This window comes from Phocoena sinus, chromosome 5 (genome assembly GCF_008692025.1).
Source record: "Phocoena sinus isolate mPhoSin1 chromosome 5, mPhoSin1.pri, whole genome shotgun sequence".
NCBI classification, from domain to species: Eukaryota; Metazoa; Chordata; class Mammalia; order Artiodactyla; family Phocoenidae; genus Phocoena; species Phocoena sinus.
The window spans coordinates 96,499,565-96,519,911 of record NC_045767.1 but is presented as its reverse complement, the minus strand read 5'-3'; the positions used below and the strand labels follow the sequence as shown (position 1 = coordinate 96,519,911).

The 20,347-nt window shown below is 37.7% G+C and overlaps 1 protein-coding gene across 4 annotated transcripts in view; it reads left to right on the top strand.

Moving 5' to 3' along the window:
- The first annotated feature begins 213 nt into the window (after positions 1–213).
- ANTXR2 (ANTXR cell adhesion molecule 2) overlaps positions 214–20,347 on the top strand; it is a 157,126-nt gene continuing 136,992 nt past the window's right edge. For 2 of the 4 annotated variants that reach the window (XM_032632297.1, XM_032632298.1), the window contains exons 1-7: positions 214–1,272; positions 1,927–1,998; positions 4,030–4,101; positions 13,700–13,781; positions 14,273–14,380; positions 14,514–14,582; positions 15,371–15,451. In XM_032632297.1, coding sequence (XP_032488188.1) covers positions 1,121–1,272; positions 1,927–1,998; positions 4,030–4,101; positions 13,700–13,781; positions 14,273–14,380; positions 14,514–14,582; positions 15,371–15,451 — 636 coding nt within the window. In that variant the 5' untranslated portion in view covers positions 214–1,120. The remainder of the gene's footprint in view (positions 1,273–1,926; positions 1,999–4,029; positions 4,102–13,699; positions 13,782–14,272; positions 14,381–14,513; positions 14,583–15,370; positions 15,452–20,347) is intronic. The other 2 variants (XM_032632300.1, XM_032632299.1) reach the window with 2 other exon arrangements.

The following is a 20,347-nucleotide window of genomic DNA, read 5'->3' as shown; positions in this document are numbered from 1 at the left end:
GACCCCACCCCCATTCCCACCACCATGCTGGTTTCTAGGCTTGGTGAGATGAAACAACCAAGTAGGTTTATAGAAAAAGAGGAAATTGCCTTTCTTAGGTAGCGGTGCAGCAACTGTGCTTGTGGTCATAGGGGTGGGGCAGAGTGCGCGGGGGGGGGGGGGGCATCGCCTCTCTTGGGATGGCTGGACTTCAGTTTCCCAAACCACGGCGAGGACTGCTCTGCACAGCTGCTGAAATAGGCCGAGGCTGCAGGATACATGGAGATGTTTAGTTTCTAGAGGACATCTGTTTTTCTAAACTACGTATCCCCTTTCCAAAAACTGACAAGCGTTAGTCATCTTCAGCTCGGCACGAACCCACAAGCGTGCGTGTGTGTGGCTCGGCGGCCTTCGGATCAGGCCCCGCCCTCGGGCGCACACTGACACTGCGGGCACCCGGCCAGATCGCGCTTTTGGCCTGCTGTGAGTGGCTTCTCCGGAGCCACCAGTCCCGGGGCCAGTTCAGCTTCCTCCCCTAAAGGGGACCGCCCGGCTGCGCTGTGCCGGAGTGGAGTACGAGGAAGAAAGTTTGGAGTGCAGAGCGGAGTTGGGCCGCCGGAGGAAGGGAACCAGAAGAGAGGGGTTTCCAGTCCAAGTTTGCGCGGCGGCGGCCGCGTCCCGGGGGTGCCGGCCCCGCTTCGCGCTGCAGCAGCCGGAATCGAGCCCTCCCGGCGGACTGGAACTCTCGGTCCGGGTTCCAGGCGGGCGCTAGAGGCTCGACCAGAGGCCGGGGAGGAACTTCTCTTGCAAGCTGTCGCCGAGGGCCCTTATTGTCTGCAGGAACTCTCCGGAATCGGGAGGTGGAGGACTGGATCGCTCTTCCACTGGGATTCGTCAAGAGTTCCGGCGGCAGCTGCGGCGGTTGCGGAGTCTCCCTTTGTCCTCCTAGGACCTCCCTCCTTCCCGGTCTCCCTCCTTCTGTCAGTTAGTAGGTCCTGCTGACCCAGGCGCCGGCGCCCTAGCTGCTCGCAATCCCCCACCCCAGGGTGCGTCCCTGGTAACTCCTACCACCCTAGCGTCGCCACCGAGTCGAGCAGAGGGGGCTGCGAGCAGGAGGGAGTCGCAGACCCCTGACCGCAGGATGGTGGCGGGGCTCTCCCCGGCGCGCAGTCCCGGGAGCTGGCTGGTCCCCGGGCTGTGGCTGTTAGCTCTCAGCGGTCCTGGGGGGCTGGTGAGCGCCCAGGAGCAGCCCTCCTGTCGTGGAGCCTTTGATCTCTACTTCGTCCTGGACAAGTGAGTGCGGGAGGGAGATGCAGGGTCTTCTGGTGAGAGTGGCACTGGGTAGTGAGCTGTGGCTGGGGAGGCTGAGATGTATGTGCGACCTGGGGAGGGGTGTGGGTAACCCGGTGATGGGTGCCCTGTTGCTATCTCTGTCCGAAAAGCTAGCGCTTTCGGATCTTTGCGGGCTGCGGGGTGATAGGAGGATCCCTGAGCTGCTAGGCTCGCTGGGAGATGGGTAGTCACTGCTGGCCAGTTGTGGAGTTTCTTGGGAAATGGGAGTGCGGCCACTTGGGATAGCCTTCTGCGACCCTGTAACCCAGACAAGACTCTTTCTCGGTCCCTCTGTCCTCAGCGCCTCACGCTGGTTAGAGTTTGCCGGGTTTTTATCCTGATCACAGTGCTTTCATTGTAGCTAGGCAAAGTCTAGGGTTAACATACCCAGTGTGGTTTACATTTCCTTCTAAGGAAGGCTGTGTTTATTTTGAAGAGCTGGGATCCTACTCCAAACAATTAGCAGGCAGGTGGTCCCTGAAGATGGGTTGACTTCCTAGATTCTCGTAGCACCTAAGTTTCAGATGCTGACGCTGTTACTTTGCTTGAAGAAGAGATCAGATTAGGCCCCAGTAAATGTGTTGCTTTTATGATCAGTTCAATTTCCTTTTTCAGGTCTGGGAGTGTGGCAAATAACTGGATTGAAATTTACAATTTTGTCCAGCAACTTACAGAGAGATTTGTGAGGTATTTCTCCCACTTTCCATTTCTAAGCAGGGGAGTTTAATGCGGAGGGAAGTTGGAAACCATTTGCAGGGAAAGCCTTTACTGAAATGTTGATTTTTAAGTGCCTCAATGTCTTATCACACACATGCTGTTATTAGGACAGCCCTTCAGTTGTTGAGGGCTTTTTTCATCTGGATCCCAGAAACTTGGCTCAGGCTCTGGGGAAGTATCTTCAGATACAATTACAAATGTCTTTTCCTTTCTGAATTTTCATCTGTTCTGAATTTCAGTTATGCTTTCTCATAATTTACCACATTAAAAATTTTATGCTAATAGTATCCATAACATATTTTCCTTTCCACACAATTCTTAGCATTGTTGAGGTCCTCATTAAAAAAATAATAAGTGTTGGTAAACTTCAAATGAACACGTTAATAACCCACTACCAGGAAAGGCACTTGTGTGTGTTTAAAGAAACGACTGTGTTTACGCAATATGTGGGCGTGTGGTTGGTTTAAAATTTAACTGTTCTATATATGCAATAAGCCTCACTAGGAAAGATTGGTTTCTCTCCTATAAAAAGCATAACAGCTATGAAATCCAGCTTACTCTCTTATTTAGAGGTAACCAGGAATTAGTGGCATCCCTATTTAAAAATAACCTTAGGACACTAGTCTTTTTTTTTTTCTCCTTTTTTTTTTTCAGAAGAAAAAATGCAATGAGCAAATGCAAGTTTATCCAGATAATGGAAAGGACATGAAAAGGAGCTGTATCATTAAATATTGCTTCTTTCAGTCTTGTTAGCCCAAATGTTTTCTGTAAAACAGGCTTGGATGATCAAAACATTTTGAAAGTCATGTTGCAAGTAACTTCAAACAATCTGTAGAGGCCTAGGCAATCCTTGCTTTTAGTTATTGGCAGCAGTAAGTTTATCCCTATAAAAATGTATGCTTGTCCATGTTTAATCATCAGTCTCCTGCTTAAGAAGCCAAATATAACACTCATTTCTGGACAAGGTCTGAGGTAAACTTGTCTAGGAGAGAAAAATAAACAAGGCCCTAGATCCTTAAATGTCAAAGGCAGAAGAAAGAGTTGTTTATAAATTTTCTGATTTAATCCAAGAGTGTGCAGAGTCCCATAGATTTTGATCAAAAGCAGTGGGTCATTTCAGTATATTTCCAAGAAGTGGGGCTCTTATTTGGTCTGGTTTACAAATTGGAATTCTATAATACACGGTTCTCTGGTTCAAGTTTAGTTGCTCAGTTACTAACCAACAGTGCATTGCAGAAAGGAAATAAAGGGTGACTACTGAAGAGAATGACTTTTCAAATATGTATAACCCTTTGATATCATTCTGCTCTTCAGTTTGTAGGTCTTACTTTCACATCTTCAGTTTCAGATCTTAGTAAGAGTTGCATAGAGTGTCTTCGAAACTAGAACCGTTCTGTGAGATCAAGGCTTAATGCTTAAAAGGTGTAGCTAACCAGGGCAGTTGTTGCCAACTGGAGTGTGATATTTGAGACTTGGAAAATTGAAAATGTCTAATCAAAATGTGATTTGTTCTTCTGTGTCACATTGCCCATGACACTCTTTAAGTAATCTTACTTCAGGATAAGTTCTGTATGAACTCCTTTTCATAGCTGTGGTAGTTAAATCAAACGGACTGCTCTCCAGCCCTAAAATTGCTAATGATAATCACTCTGAAGGGATTGGCCTCCTAGAAGGAGATGAGATAGAACATCAAAGGAAGAAGCACTTTCTACTAAAAAATTTTCCATTGGCCTAGAATTCATCTTTCTAGTTAGCCTATACCTAAACAGTCCTATGGGTCAGGGAGGAGTGCTTGAGTGCTGAGAAGCACTGACTAAATCCAAAATGACATATGCAGTAATGTTGAGCAGGGTTAAGTGTATCTACTTACGGAGTTCCATTTAAAAGAAGCCTGAACCATTCAGTAAGACTTATTTTAAATGAGACTCCCTAGCTATACATCTGTATTATATCAATATTTCTTTTAAAAATGTTTTAACTGCCTCTTTTCTTATTTTGCAGCCCTCAAATGAGATTATCTTTCATTGTGTTTTCTTCTCAAGCAACCATTATTTTGCCATTAACTGGAGACAGGTTAGTGCATTATCGTTTCACTGCAGGCTTTTAGTAGAGACTAATCTTAAAGGAATGATTGATATTTCCAAGTGGTGATTCAGGCCTCTCAGTGGAATCAAGCAAGTGCACAGACAATTTCGTTCTCTTCACTAATAGAGGGAAAAGGAGGTATGAATAATATAAAAGAGCAGGTAATCTGAAAATCAATATCATTCATATTGGCTGTGGAATGTACAATGAAACCCATATCTCTGCCTTAGTTGTGTATTTACTACCTCCCACTTTTCCCCTCTCTGTTATTGTAAGTAGTTCTACATCTTTCATGTTTAGATGTAATATATTAATCAACCAGGAATTGGAAGAATTTTAGGGAGGAGAAAGATATGGATCCATTTGGATAATCTACTAGATTGAGCAGACGTCCTGAATCTCCAGTCTTACTCTGAGGTCCACTGATGCTGAATATGTTTACCTTTATAAAGGAACTTGCTTTCATTTTCGTGTGTGTGTGTGTGTGTGTGTGTGTATTTTTTTTCCCAAACCAATATCATAGTATTTTATATGACTATTTCTGTGTCATTTGGACCCATCACTGTGGCAAGTTAGAAGTAGTCTTTGACATATTTTAAAGAATGGTTCTTTCCATAGTGGGAAGGGAGATTTTCTACTTCATTTTTATGTCTACTTCATTTAACACAAAGTATGCAATATAGTTCTTGCTCAATTCTTGTTGAATAAATGAATGGGTTAGTGTTATTTTGAAATCAAATTTCTCCAAACTGTAGTTTTAGCAAGGGAGGCTGTTGTATCTTTTTTCACATAATATGTGGATTTCTGAAAAGTTTTGTCTTTAAAGTATTTTTTGTTTCCTTTAAAAATGTCAAGAGGGCTTCCCTGGTGGTGCAGTGGTTGAGAGTCCGCCTGCCGATGCAGGGGACACGGGTTCGTGCCCCAGTCCGGGAAGATCCCACATGCCGCGGAGTGGCTGGGCCCGTGAGCCATGGCCACTGAGCCTGCGCGTCCGGAGCCTGTGCTCCTCAACGGGAGAGGCCACAAGAGTGAGAGGCCCGCATACCGCAAAAAAAAAAAAGTGTCGAGAAAGCATAATATTTAAAGGAACTCAGGGAGATAACATTTAAAATTCACATAATTGATTTGGAAAATCAATCAAACTTCTAATTTCTTTGTGCTTTAAGTTTTACTTTTCCTGGAGAGGAAATCTCTCTGTAGGTGGGGAGTCCAGCTTATGACCTCAGTCTCCTCATTTATATTTCCTCTCATACTTTTTTACGTGCATCTGGGTCTCATCAAGGGCCAGAGCAACAGTAGTCCCTAACAACCCATATACAACAGCTTTTTATACCCATTGATATAACAGTCCTTGCCTTCATGAAAAGAAGTTTTCTCTATTGCCCAGCTTAATTTCCAAAGAAACAACTTTTGATTCAGCCTATCCATTAGGACAAAAAAAGAACCAAGTTAACATTTATGGAGTATGTATAGAGAAAAGGATTTAAAATAATGCCAGACACACAGTAGACTCTCAGTAATTGTCAACTGCATGCACTGTGCCAGGTTCTCTGTTAGGTACTTTACATGTGAATCCTTCAGCACTTTGATAAAGTATAGTCACAGGTCGGCAAGATTGGTATTGCATAAACATGCATGGGAAGGGTTTAAATTGTGCTCATCTCAACTAGAGATTCTTCCCTTATCATTGGTTGAATCTGATGGGGAAAGGTTAGAATGGGATAAAGAAGCTTCTATTTCAAAAGACGGTGTAATGTTGCACCTAAAAGTTGCTGAACCCATTTACTTGCCAAATGGTCGTGGACAAGTTACTTAACCGCTTTATGCCTCAGTTTTTTCCATTTATATAATGATGATGATGGTGGTGGTGGTAATAATAATAATACCTACTTCTAAGATTGCTGTAAGAATTAAAGTCAATGAATGTGGAGAATGTAGGACAGAGTCTGGCATATGTGTATTCAAGAGATGAGAGCTTTTTTGTTGCTATTATTATTATCTGCAGCTAGGGAGTATGTAGTATTTTAATGATCAGGAGGAATTATGCTTATATCAAGGGATTATTATACTGCTTGAAAGGATTTATAATAAAATTCCAGGAGGAATTTTAATAATGCTACTTGCACTTTTTTTTTTCCAATATAGTTGGCTCCTCTGGTTCTTTTTAAATAGAAATAAGTTCAGTTTTAACAAATTGCATGATTTGGCACGTTGCATTACTTTGGGGTGGCAGAATGTACACTGAGAGGGCCTGGGTTAGAGCTCCAGTTTTGCTACTTACTGATTAGAGACTTGGGGTAAATCATCTACTCAATGTGTTCAGTTTTTATGTTTATAAACTACAGACATAATCTACCATGTTTTCTTAAGAGATTTGTGAGGATCAAAAATAAGACAATGCATAGAAAAGTTTTTTGTATATCACAGAACAGTCTGCCCTAAAGGATTATTTTCTAAACCTAGTTGTTCTTTCACTAATTTTATTTAATTAAATCAATGACTTTTCAAATTTCTATGGTCCTCTATATTTGGATATAATGTCACTTTTCGTCCATTATACAATTTTAAGTGTGTAGAAACCATTCACATATTTAGATGCAAGATCACTGAACAGATGTTTCCACAACTATTGGGGATCCTTGTTTCAAGAGCCTAGAAAGGAGAATTCTATGTATAAACTTTCTCGATGTCACACTAAGAGATCTGAGTGCATGGAAAATGCAAAGGTCAAATATAGCAGGTTTCGCAATTTTGGTTCTATTACTTATAATTCGTCAGTACCTTGGTAAATATGAGAAGTACCTCTTTCTTGTTTCTCAGAGTGTTGCTAAATATTTTCAGTAGAGATGAAGCAAGATTGGAAGACAGTAAGTCCTTACAGTAGGGCTGTGTCTTCTGTTAGGGTTTCAGCATGAATTCGGTACTATGTAAATGCATGAATAGAATAATACACATGGCAAGAAATGATCAGTTATGCATTTTATATACTCATGATTTAAAAATATTATTATTTTGAATAATTCAATTTGAAACACTCTCTTTTTTTCTTTTGCCCCCATGATTTTTATCTTCCATATATCTGTTAGTCCATCCATCTACCTACCTACCTACCTGCTTTGCCTGCCCTATCTGTATATGATGTATTGAGCATTGTAGACTCTGGAGGTAACACAAGGATGAATAATCTTTGTGACAATAGGGGGCTGTTTGTGTACACAAACACATATAGCTCAGGGCTGTATTATAGGATCAGGTAAGAGGAAAGTGCTGACTGTTGATTCAATATGGAAATATCCAACCTCTCAATATTAGAGAATTTGAGTCAGGACTAATTTTAAAGGATATTCTTAGCTATTGTGTTGCAAAATTGGGGGTAGTGAATTATGCTTAGTTCTGCTTAATGTAATCTTAATGATGTAAAAGTGAGTTAATCGAAAACATTTAGTGAACAATTATTATGTGTCAGATATTGTGCACAATGCTTTCCATTCATTACTTCACTTAACCCTTATATCAACTTCATGTAACAGATACTGTTATCTCAGCTTTATAAATGAGGAAACTGAAGCTGAGAAAGGTAATGTAACTTGTCCAAAACACACAATTAATCAATGGTGGGGAGTATATTAGCCAGAATGGTCTCTTAAAGTGTAAAGTAGATCATGCCCCTCTTGTGCTTAAGACAATCTAATGGCTTAGAATAGAAAGCACACGTTTCCCAATGGCCTAAAAGCCCTACCTGCTTGCTCACCCAAACCTTTCCTACAACACTGTATGCCATAGCTTTGTATACTGGCTATCTTTCCATTCCCTGAACAGACCAACCTTCTCTCTGCACTAGCAGTTTTGCTCTTTGTCTGCCCCAGATCATCCCCTGACCAGCTCATGCTTGTTATTGAGGCCTCATCCCACGCATCACCTCCTTTGAGAAGCCTTGCCTCACCATCAGGTGTAAAGAAATCCTGCCTCACCTCCCTGGTAACGTCTCACAATACTCTATTTAGTTATCACTTTTTGAAATTGTTCTGTTAATTAATTTTATCTCCATAACCCTAATGTAAACTGCATGAGAGCAGAGGGGTCCTCTTTGTCTTGTTTACCTTCACCCATATTTCTAACACCTAGAACAGGGCTTGGCCCGTAGTAGATGCTTGTAAATATTTGTTGAATGAATGATTGAGTTGGTCTGACTCTAGAACCTGAGTTATTAACTGCTATCATATATTTTCTCTCCTTGAGAGGTGATAAATGATGACTTATATTTGCTAATTTTCTCATTTTTATTGTTATAGATAAGTTACAAACATTTCCAACTCTTTTTGTTATAATTGTCCCCAAATTGAAAAAGTCATATAATTGTTTGACCTGAGAATAATAATCAATTACTTAGGAAAAAATATTCCTTAGGCAAACTTGTGGGAAATTAAAGAGAAGTGGTTTGATTAAATTTATATGAAAATTTAAATATATACACATTTCTATTATTTGAAAGGATTTCTTCTAATTCCTTTAAATCTGAATTAAAAATTTACTTGTGATAAAATAGTCTTTTATAAGAGTTGGTAATTTATAAATTGGTTCATTCATTTTGCAGTGAAATTTGTCAGTATCTGTAAAAGTTTAGAAGTCTGCTATCAGCAATTCTACTTTTTAGGACTATACCCTACTGAAATACTAACACCAGTGTGCAAAGATAGGTATGTGCGAAATTAAAAACTGCAGCATTGTTCATTATAGTGAAAATTGTAGTAAATCTAAATGCTCGTCAATTGATGATACTATAATAAATTTAGACATAGAATGGGGTACTACACAGTCATTCAAAGAATTGGAAAATCCATATATATCACCATGAAAATATATCTAAGATATACTAATTGAGAAAAGCAAGTTGCAGAATACTCTGTTAAAGATGATAAATCAAAACAAACCAAAAATTTACCTGCTTTTATGGTGTGTGTGTGTGTGTATAATAATGAATGCATGGAAAAATGTCTGGAAGTTGAGCAACAAGTTGCTAACAACAATATTGTCTTAGCAGTGAGATTCAGGGTGGGGAGAGCCTTCATGTTTTTAATTTCCATACATCTAGGTTATTCAATTTTATTTCAATGGCAATGTAATACTATTATTAAACAAATATTTAAATTAAAAATAAATGTTATTGACTTCTGTAGCCAGAGACAGCTATCGTGGAATCAAAATGGAACTCAAGGGTTGGAAAGAGTAAGCATTAGGAATAGAGCATATTCAGCTGTTAACTTGGAGGATCCTGAAGGCTCCTTGTTGAAATGAAAACACCAGGATTGGACTTTGGGTCAGAAAGACATAGGAGCTGTATACTAGCTGTGTGACTTTGGACAAGTTATTTCACCTCTTGCTGCCCAATTCGCTTGTCTGCTAAAAGGAGCTAATCATTCCTACCATATAGAAATGTTGGGGTGATTAAATGCATACAATGCATGAGAAGGCCTAATTGATGACTGGTTGGGAAGGAGACTGAGGTTGAAATGGGATTTGGAGGTTATCATTGTACCGCACCATCACCATCATGTACCAGGATTCTAGCAGAAGTTTGGAGAAGTCAAGTGACTTTGCTCAAAGTGACACAGCTAAGGAGTCAGAGCCAGAATTCACACCTGGGTGTGGCTCGTGAGCGTGACTACCTAAGCACTGCACTGCCTCAGACTCTCTCTGTTCCCCCTTCTCCAGTTTTCACAATTAGTCAGAATTGTCATAATTCAAAGACATATTCATCCTCTAAATGTATTCTGTTCTCTTACAAACCAGTGACTCGGTGAGAGGAAGTGACTCTATTGTTTTCGTTTTGATTCTATTAGGGAAGTAATTATTCCTGTTTAGAAAAGTCAGTTTTGGCCACACGTTTGGTAATCCTGAGAGGTCTGGGCATGGCAGCATCTTGGATTCTGGTTGTGCATATGTGAACAGTTACTTTCAGTGAAGTCCCATATCTGATTAATGAGTGTGTTCTAGAAAATTAAATACATTGTTGCTTGTGCCTGGAAGACAGACCTGGCACACTGAGGTGGTAAAACGCAGAGGTTGGTTTCTCATGGCCCAGTAAGGCATTGAATGGGGAAACGGAGTATAAGCATTCAAGATACAGCAGATGTGAACTTTAGATGTGATCTGTGTACCACACTTTGGTAAGTGTAGACTAGATTGGAGAAAAAATTTTTACGAACCCAGATTGTATGGGGCATTTTTTAAGCAGATATTTTTGAATCTAGGACTTTACCTTGGATTCATTGGTGTGGAATCTGGAGAGACCTTGAGAGAGACCTTGGCATATATTGGCTTTAGAGTGACATGTTAAATAAAGAATAAGCAAGTTTTTATATAAAGTACAAGTTACTAAGATGTAACTTGGGATGTATTAGAAATGTTTGTGTCTGGAAAAATCATCTTTTACTCTTTTGAAAACTTAAAAAATTTTTTAAGTTGAGGAGCTAGTAGGGAATAATTTTTTTTTTTTTGGCAATTTGTCCTTCATACAGTACGTTGTATAGCAGTATATAATGACTCAATTAAATAGATAGCTAGGATGGGTATAGTATTTGACTGAATGAACAAATTTCCCCACATGTAATTTTTCTAATTTTGTCAGACTGATTAATATTGTGGTTTATTAATGGAAGGAGACAAAAGTAGTAGATAAAGTTCATTGAGCACTTACTATGTATCAGACATTTTGCTAAATGCTGTGTGACCTCATAGGGGACTTTGTGTGTATTGAGCAGCACCCTTAACAATAGCTTCACAACAAACACCAAAGTAGTTTCGATATTGCTGTTCCTCATAGCTGAAGACATAACGCTGAAGCCATAAGACTGAGTGAAGCTGATGTTCTAAGATGATGTTGGATTGGAGCTGATCTCCTTAACATACCCATTTTTTTCTTCTTTTATTTTTTATCATTTTCTCCCTTGCTTTCCCTTAGAGTTTTCTTTAAGTCACAGTATAGATGGATGAGTTGTGTTTTTCACCTGCTACATAATTTTGTTTCCCCCTTTGTTTACCATTTACTAATAGAGAAATTTAGAACTTATTTTTAGTTTCTTGGGATCCTTCAAAGACCCTATCTTGTTTTGGTTTCCATTTCCCATTTGGTGACACTTGTTGATGGAGGAGAGGCTGACAGATTATGTAGTTACTCTGGAAAGTGACAGACCAGGACTCAACGTATGTTGACATTATTGGCTATGGGCAAGGAACACTTTTCCTCTTATGACTCTGCATCTGTGAAAGTAATGATGCAATTCAGAGCAGCTTAGAATATTATGGTGGCAGGTATGGGTACACATAGAAAAGCAAGAGGTGCTCTGCTTCCTCCAGTGAAATGAGCTAGCAGAGACCTACCTTCCCAAACACTCTGAATCCCACATTTGGCAAGTTCTTTCAGCTTAGAGTCTTCTGCTGGTGTTGTCTGGTCCTCAGAAGTAATGATGAGCTGGATCTGAACTGAATGGAGAAGGTGATTTTTACCATGCAAAATTTGTTTGCGTAAACTTGGATTTCAGTTGTCTTTTTCATTTCTCTTTTGGCAGCAAACATTAATGCTTGAGGACATGCTGCCACTCAGTTTTGTGAAGTACCAAATATTTGGTTTTTATCTGCATTCAGACAGAATCAGTTTCAAGTTGTTTCTGTAGATATTAAAACATAAATATTTAGATAAAACAAGTTTATAAATTATGTAATTTACTCCATCATCTGTGGAATTATGAATTTTTTTCCTATGGTAGATTGAAAAATTTATTAAACACTTACTTTGTAAAAGGCATCATAATAAGTAGTTAGCGCAGAGTTGGGGGATACATTAAAAATAATAGACGTGGTGATAGTCCACTGTAAACTTCCAGTCTAGTTAAGAAGTAAAAAAATTAAATTAAATTCATTAAATTATTTTTAAGTAGAATGTTTTTAAGAAGCAGAATTATTCAATGTAGTAAAAGTTGAACATGAATATGTTTGCGGCACCTTAGAAAAATGAGTACATTGAAGTTAGAGATAGGTTCAGAGTAGGTAGATTTTAAACCAAGGATTAAAAGAGACAATCAACATGGGTTGGTGGAGATGACTGAATTAGGAAGGAGGAAGATTAGGATTATACTTTGAAAGTTGTCTTGTGTTATCTGGAAACTTCTTGAGATGGAGAACTTGTCTGATAATAATTTTCATTACAATATTAAAATAGAATCAATAAGTTATTTTAAAAATGTGAATGCGGCTCTGGTGAATGACTCATTTATTTCAAGTATTGGAAACACAACATTGCGGATGACAGAATAATTTTTTTTTACTATTTTTGACATTTGTTTCAATAGTGTACGATATATACATGTCATACACATATGTGTATGATATACTTATGTATGTATATACACACACAAATATATATATGTACATAACATTTTGTGTGTGACCCCAGTAAGTTCCTTGATGTTCAGATAATATACTTTTTACAGTTAATTTTTTAATCTATCATCCTCAGGAGTGTGGATGCTCTTCATGTTTTATTGAAAGCATTATACTTCAGTTTACCATATCATGAGTTTTTTATTTAGAAAGATATTTTTTTGCTTCTATTTAAAGGCTAAAATTCTGAAAATAATATTTTTCAGATCTCTCCGGATCTTTTAATTTTTAAAAGAAAATTTGACTTTATTTTGGATTGTTTTTGCAGCACTTGAATTTGTGTCTTAAGATTCTTGTGATTTATTTTCAAAGGGGTGTCTGGAATCTATATTTAAAAAACCTGAAAAATGAGTCTTTTACTTATACATACAAAACAGCTGTTAATATTGTAGTCATACTTTGTTTATACATACTCCATTGAGACAGCTAATTAGTCATGATGAGAAAGATTATTCTATGATTTTTCCTCTTTTTCATTTATATTGTCTCTGTCAAGAACCATTATCATCCATCCATTCATCCATCCAATCATTTATTCTTTCATTTGTTCATCAAATATGTATTAAGTACCTACAATATCCAAGAGAATGAGCTGGTGTCTGGATGGGTGAGAAGAAGCCACAGAAGTGACTAGATCATGAGACTTTGGGAGACAAATATAGGAAATGTTAATTTCCATAAGTAAGGGTTAAGTAAGGTGCCTTAGGAATTTGCAGATAACACAGAAGATTTCTGACTTGTAGGGGGGTGGGGTGAGTGCTGCAGAAATACTTTTTCACTTAAGTTGACCTACTCCATCCTTGTTTTTTTTGAATGCAGGAAAATGTTTTACTTCTCAGCATTTAGTAAAACAAATGTGATAGAAGATATCTGTTCTCAGCTCAAAATGCTTAGAATATGCCTGGCTTTTTCAAGACATTTCACATTGTTAGTACTTTTATTTTTTATGGTTACAATACAGACATTGTTAAATACTCATTAAAATGACAAAAAGTATGAGGAGCTATCTGCCCTCAAAGCCCATGTTCTTTCCTTTCCTTCTTACTAAAGAAACTTTAGTTGCAAAACTGCCATGCTTTTTGAGAAGTGCTTATGATGATCTTTCTTCATTTTTCTTTTGTTTAATTTGACACTATATTATTTTCAGAGGCAAAATCAGTGAAGGCTTGGACAATTTAAAACGTGTTAGTCCCGTAGGAGAGACATACATCCATGAAGGACTAAAGCTAGTAAGTTCTTTTACATTTATGAGTATGGGAGAGAATGCTTTCTTACTCTGTAATGAAATAAATTATAACTCTCTAGTAAAACTCAAAGACCCCATTACATGTTTATCTCAAAATTTAAAAAAAAATGCTTTTAGTTGTTCTAGGGATAAGACAGATAGAAAACATTTACCATGGTGATAAGAAAAGTTTGGTTGGCATTTTGCCTTTTATGGAATTTTCCATTTTCTCTATGGCTATATTCGGAGAACCACATTTTCTTTGTGGTTATAGTCAGCCAAGGCTAAAATCTTTATCATTTAAACCCTATACTAACTACTCTATAATGTGAATATACGTATATTTCAAATTAAAATAGTTAACACAAAATACCCTGTTTTAAAAGCCAGTTCATAATATTTTGATTTTGTCAGACTTAAAATTCAGCTTGATGGAACATGCTGGTTAAAAGTTAAGATTAACTTATGAGTTGGACAATTATTCTTCATTTTCAGGCAAATGAACAAATTGAGAAAGCAGGAGGCTTAAAAACCTCCAGTATCATAATTGCTCTGACAGATGGGAAGTTGGATGGTCTGGTGCCATCATATGCAGAGAAAGAGGTGAGTATTGAACTGAAACTGTTCTTTACACCCCAGTGTACTTTGCTGTATGTCTCTGCATGTATTAGCCTGACATTTGAATAATCCACCTCTCTGTCTTCCTCTCTCTGTCCCTCTCTCATTCTCTCAACAGGCAAAAATATCCAGGTCCCTTGGGGCTAGAGTTTATTGTGTTGGTGTCCTTGACTTTGAACAAGCTCAAGTAAGTCCAGCAGATCTGCAGCCTTTAATCTAAATTGCATAACTGTCTTAAGGAGAGTTTATCAGATTTTTTTCACTGATGACTTATTATGACTCAAATCAGTCATTAAAGATTTTCTATAAAAATGGCCCCATGTCTTGAGCTCTAGGTTAATAATGTCTGAATTTGACAGGCTTCATTACCTAATCAAGCTGAAGACAAAGCTCTAGTTTTCTTGAACATTTATTCCATTTGAAGGAACTAATATTGGAAAAGCTGTTGGGTTAAAACAATATGCATACTCCTCTTCTTTAACTCAACTGACAAGATTATCATGACAAGTCTTGTTCAAATGTTTTAGTTTGAAAACTCAACTCAGGAGTTCAGGGATTTGGGAAGTCTGTGTAGGAGAAATCTTTAATAATTTTCCCTAAAGAACCAATTTTTTTTCATGAATTTTTGAGGGTTTATGTATTAAATTTTTTTCCCACTCACAAAATGATTTTACATTTAAATATTTGGTTGAGTGTGACTGAGACTCCTGGTGTCTCATGACATTTACTGCTAGTAGAACTCTGAGCTGTTTTGAAATTGAAACTTGATGCCATTGTAAAGGGGCTGTGCCTGATCTCAGTTTATTTTTTTGTGATGCATTTAGAGTAACACTAGTCCCATCACCTTCAGTTCCTGACAGTGAATTAATCCTCTGGTGTAATTTTTCAGGTGAATGTAATTGACATGTAATGAAGTGTATAAAATGTTGTATGTCTCAACCACCTCTCAATTAAAATTTCCTCTTTTTTCTAAAGCTGGAAAGAATTGCTGATTCTAAGGAACAAGTTTTCCCTGTCAAAGGTGGATTTCAAGCTCTTAAAGGAATAATTAATTCTGTGAGTATTTCTCTGGGATCAGGAAAGGCTTGTAATTTTAGATATATTTTAAACTATAGGAAGTAATCTTGATATACAGTTCAGTGGGTCATTATCTTGAAGAAAGAAGTTAAGAAGGAAGTTTGTTGGGTATTGCAAATGCAGGGAAATTGTAAAGATCTGGATTTTGTTTGTTAAGTGAGATTTGGTATTAATTCTTGCAAATTGAGCTCTGTGAGCCTGGGTTTGTGATTTCAAGTTTAAGATTTTCATAAGCAGTCTCAGAGCACGCTTTGAGCATGGAGTTCCTCACTGTCTTGATATCTTGAAAGTTTTATAGGCTTTATAGAAGAGTAAAATAAAAATTTGGATTGGAATGTGTGATTGCTTCCTCCTCCAAATATGGTATTTCTTAGCTATCAGTCAGGCAACTCGAACGGGTGGCAGAGTATTTGACTGCGATTGTTGTTCTTTCCATTTTAATGATTAATAGTTTCACTGGAGCTCATAATATTTCTGTTTGGAATTCAGTTGAGCTGCCTCTGGTGATCATTAGAATCCGGGCCATCCTAAACAGGGTATGGGGAAGTGGAGTGATGAAATGCAAAGCAAAAACTCCTGGGCTTTCACAGCTGAGGTTTATGTTTCGTTTTACTGCCTTTTGCTAGAAGCACCAGGAGCAGTTGCTATTAAATATTTATGATATTTTGGTAAACAACATCCTAAAATAGAAGTATTAGAATTATTAGAATTAAAAACCTAGAATTAAAATATATTCTCTAAGCCAAAGCTTTTTCTTTAATCTTTGGGTATTTCTTGAAGGAAAAAAAACTCAGGTTTTTTCTGACATTTGGTTCTGGAATTTAAAATTTGTTTTTAAAAATCATGTTTTTCAGAAACAGTGAGATTTATTGAATTTGCTTTTGGTAGTATGTAGGCCTTTTTCCTCTTAATAAATGGATCTTTTCAGGAAAAACATACAATTTGATTCTAAAACATATCAGTACAACTAGTGGACAGGCCAAATATAAGTGCAGAATGGAACAGAGATTCAATTATTTTAGGAGTTTACATATGTGTTTAGTTTCAGGAAAAAATTCAATGTAAAAAAGTAATAAATACTTTTGTAGGTGGATTCAAAGTACATACTCTACAACTGTGATTTGTTTTACAATATAGGAAAATGTATTGACAATGCAAAAGGGAGGATAATTTGACCCTGTAAAAAACAAATCAGTGTATTGTATTTTAAATAGAATTTTATTGTACTTGGGAATTTGTAATTATTTTTATATTTATACTGGGAAGGAGAAAAGACCTCTGTGGGTTTTCCCCTTTGCAATTTTTTTTTCTCTATATAAAATGATTAATTCAAAATTCTCCAGGTGACTAATTGGCTTTTGAAAACTCTCTTTTTGTGGGTTATGACTACAAATATCTCCTTCAAAGAATTAGTAGTTGACTACTGGAGGAGATAAAGTTGTTATTGTTTTATTATATTTGTTCAATTTCACTTTTTAAATTTGTATAAGAAAACTTTAGAATGGAATTTCAAACTACAGCGTTTCTCGCCTGAAGTTCTTGATGGACTTTAGCTCAAGTATGTTATGTTGAAAGATTTAGCATGAACTTAGACAAATTTGCATTATTTTAGACAAATTTGCATTATTTTAGCCACACATTATGAACAAAGCCTCTTGAATTTCATCTGGAGGGGGCTGATGGGTATAGCTATCATCTCATTATAGTTAAACTGCAGCTATTTTGTCACAAAAGGAGTTGTAAGTGATCCTGAGTGAAGCCAGCCTCTGGGGAAACCCTAGCAGTAACTTGGGAGAGTAGGCAAGTAGACAAATGAAGCATTACAATCAAGGTTGATCTCACTAATGGTTGAGATTTCTATCAACATGATAATAGCTTGGGATTTCCGCCCACTTTGCAGAAATTTAAGGCACTAAATCAAGCACTTTATCTCTCTTCAAGGCAGAGATTGTACCACCTCTGGTAATATACAAAAGCTGTACTTCTGCCTCAAATTTGAATTACCCTTTATATTTACAAAGTACCATCATATCTTTCAAAATTATATATGATATTTAAACACATATAGTGTATTTCAGGGTAAGAGCTGAGAGAAGAGAATCTCTCTCTGTTCTTTATGGTTTACCAAACTAATGGGTAACATGGTACTGTGGAATGTATTTACACAAAGCTAAGCAAATGGAAGAAATCAGAAAATTTAAATCTTTCAGATGTTTGGTACTCTGAAGGCAAAATATTTGCTAAATTGATTGATAATTTATTTTTCCTTCTAGAAGTTATTTAAATACATCTGGCCTTATTAATTGTCAGTGCATTCATTTCTCTGAATTTAATCTTTAATTGAGAAAAAATGATAACATGGTTTTCTTGTTTTCTTTGTCCTCCCTTCCCCTGCCCACTAAAATCCAGTGACCTAGATGGTCTGGTCCCCTTATTGTAAAAGACATCACATTTTGTTAAGGCATAGTTTGTTTAGAATCAACTTTTTAATCAGCAAGGATAAGAGTTTAATTTTGGAGCCTTTCTTCATTATAGTTTTTTTGGAAAAAGAAGAAACACTATAGTAGTTCTAACTTTTATGACTTCAAAACAAGGGACTGTAAAAGGCCTTTGTTATGAACATATTAACAACTTAATACCTTTTCTAAAATTTATTTGATTCGGAAAATCATTTTAATGCTCTATTTTAATTTGGAGGGAAATGTTATCATTTCAAAATTTTTAGATTTCTATGCCAGCAAACATGATACGTACATAACATTTTTTGTACTATTGGTTTAACCTCTACTCTTAATTAGCATATATGAGGGTTTAGAATTCATTATCTCAAGGAGGTACTGGTGAAAACCTTTTCTTCTTTTTTACCCTCCTTTTCCCGTTGTATAATGTATTCTTTTATTTCCTCATTTATTGAGCTCTTACTATGTTAGGGCATGGTATTAAGCTTGGAAGAGGGGACACAAACTTATATAAGACAAATTCTTTATTCTAAACGGGCTGGAAAATGACGATTCGAGGTTTGGAATATGGTGGCGCCCTGCGAGAATTACAAAGTGTGGGAATTTGGAAAAGGGAAATTTCAGTGAGTCACCCTATGTGATAAAAAGGAATCCTGTCATGCAGTTTGTGTTAAAATACCAATATGGCTAGAGTAACGTTGACAGAGAGGTGGAATGAGTTTGGTTATATGAAGTCATGGGAGGCTTTTTGTGGTGGGATCTGAACTGTGCTCTGACAATTGGAGTAGATTTAATTAGAAACAAGGAACACAGAACTTCAGAAACAGCCTGGGCTGAGTGGCTGAGACACAGCGGGGTTTGGCTTGGATGGTGGAATGATATGGGGGATAAACATTGGTAGGTAGGTTGGATCCAGATTATGGAGACCCTCAAATGTTTGAGTGGTGAAATGGCTCTTTTTGCATAAGTAGTCGAGGAACCATGGAAGATTAATTTAGAGCATGAAATTTATAACAGTGAAAGTTTAGGTAGAATATGCTTATGGTAATGTATGGGATGATTTGAAAGATGAAAAGCTGTGTTATGTCTCTTTCAATAGTGTTTGTGAAACATGGTGAAAGGAAACCTAACATAGTGAAGATGATATGAGATTGGAAAATACGAAGACCTGAGTGTGGGTTCCAACTCTGCCACTGCCTAGCCATGTGACCTTGTGTACCTCCTATAGTGTAATCTCTCTGAGTTTTAAAATTCTCATCAGTCAAATGAGGATAATGATATCTATATCAGTGAATCGTTTTGTGAATTAAATTAGATAATGATTAAGAATGATCTAACTCAGAGGGGCTGACTTTAAAACATGTGGTAGGAAGCTAGGAATGGCTGGAAGCTAGGACCATGTAGGATGGGATTATTGATCCTTCTGTAGGGTAGTCCACTGAGAGAGATGGCCAACATTCTAAATGATCAATGACTTAGGTCTAAAGAGGGGTGGTATTGATATGTGCAAGGATCAAATCTAGCAAGTGGGTCGTAACAACAAGGATTTCTAGATGGTGTAGCTGCACAAAGTCAAGTATCTGGCTGTGCCCTAGTTCCGAATTCTCAGGGCATAGGTCTAGGACCCAGCCAACAACTGGAAAAGAAGATTCAGAATTCCCATGGCAAATGCTATGTAGAATTTCAGAATCCTCCATTCAGAAAAAAGAGCCACAATTCTTGTGGGGGAACTTGTGGTGCTAATTAGTAATTCAAAGTAGAAATGTTACTTTGTTAAGGGGAAACCACAGCCCCAATGGACTATAGTTCCTTAGGGCTAATTTCAGGCACTGGGATTCTAGGTCTTTCACAATAAAACTAGGTCAAGGACTGCAAGGGAAGCAATTAATAAGTTCTCTGCCCTGGTCAGAATTATGTCAGGAACAGGGTGGGGCTGAACCTCTAGGTATGAAACTGTTTGATCTTTCTGAGCCAGGCTCTGAAGCCTCTGGCAAATATTAGCTGGCAAATGCTAGTTGTTAAAATTGTGATGTCTGTGAAAACTGGAAATAAAAAGGTAAATGTGGGAAGCTTTAAAAAATTAATGGAACCTGGGAGCTCACTGGATATAGGATGAAAAGGACAGAGAGGGCAGTCAAGTGTAACTTGGGCCTTCCAACCCTGATAATATGAGTATCTAGAAGCATTGAAAGTGAATGCTGTTTTCACAGAGGGGTCAGAGTGTTAGAGGACAAAGTGGAATTGGGCAGGAGGGCAGGGAGCGAAGGTGAATCGGGCCTGGGAAGAAATCCCGGTGGGGGATGTCACTGAGGGAAGTGGAGATCCAGGGAAATGTTCAAATCAGAAAACTGCAGAATTGAGTCATTCTTCCTCCTCTTGTTCTTTCTCCTCTCCCTTGCCCACCAACACAAGGATA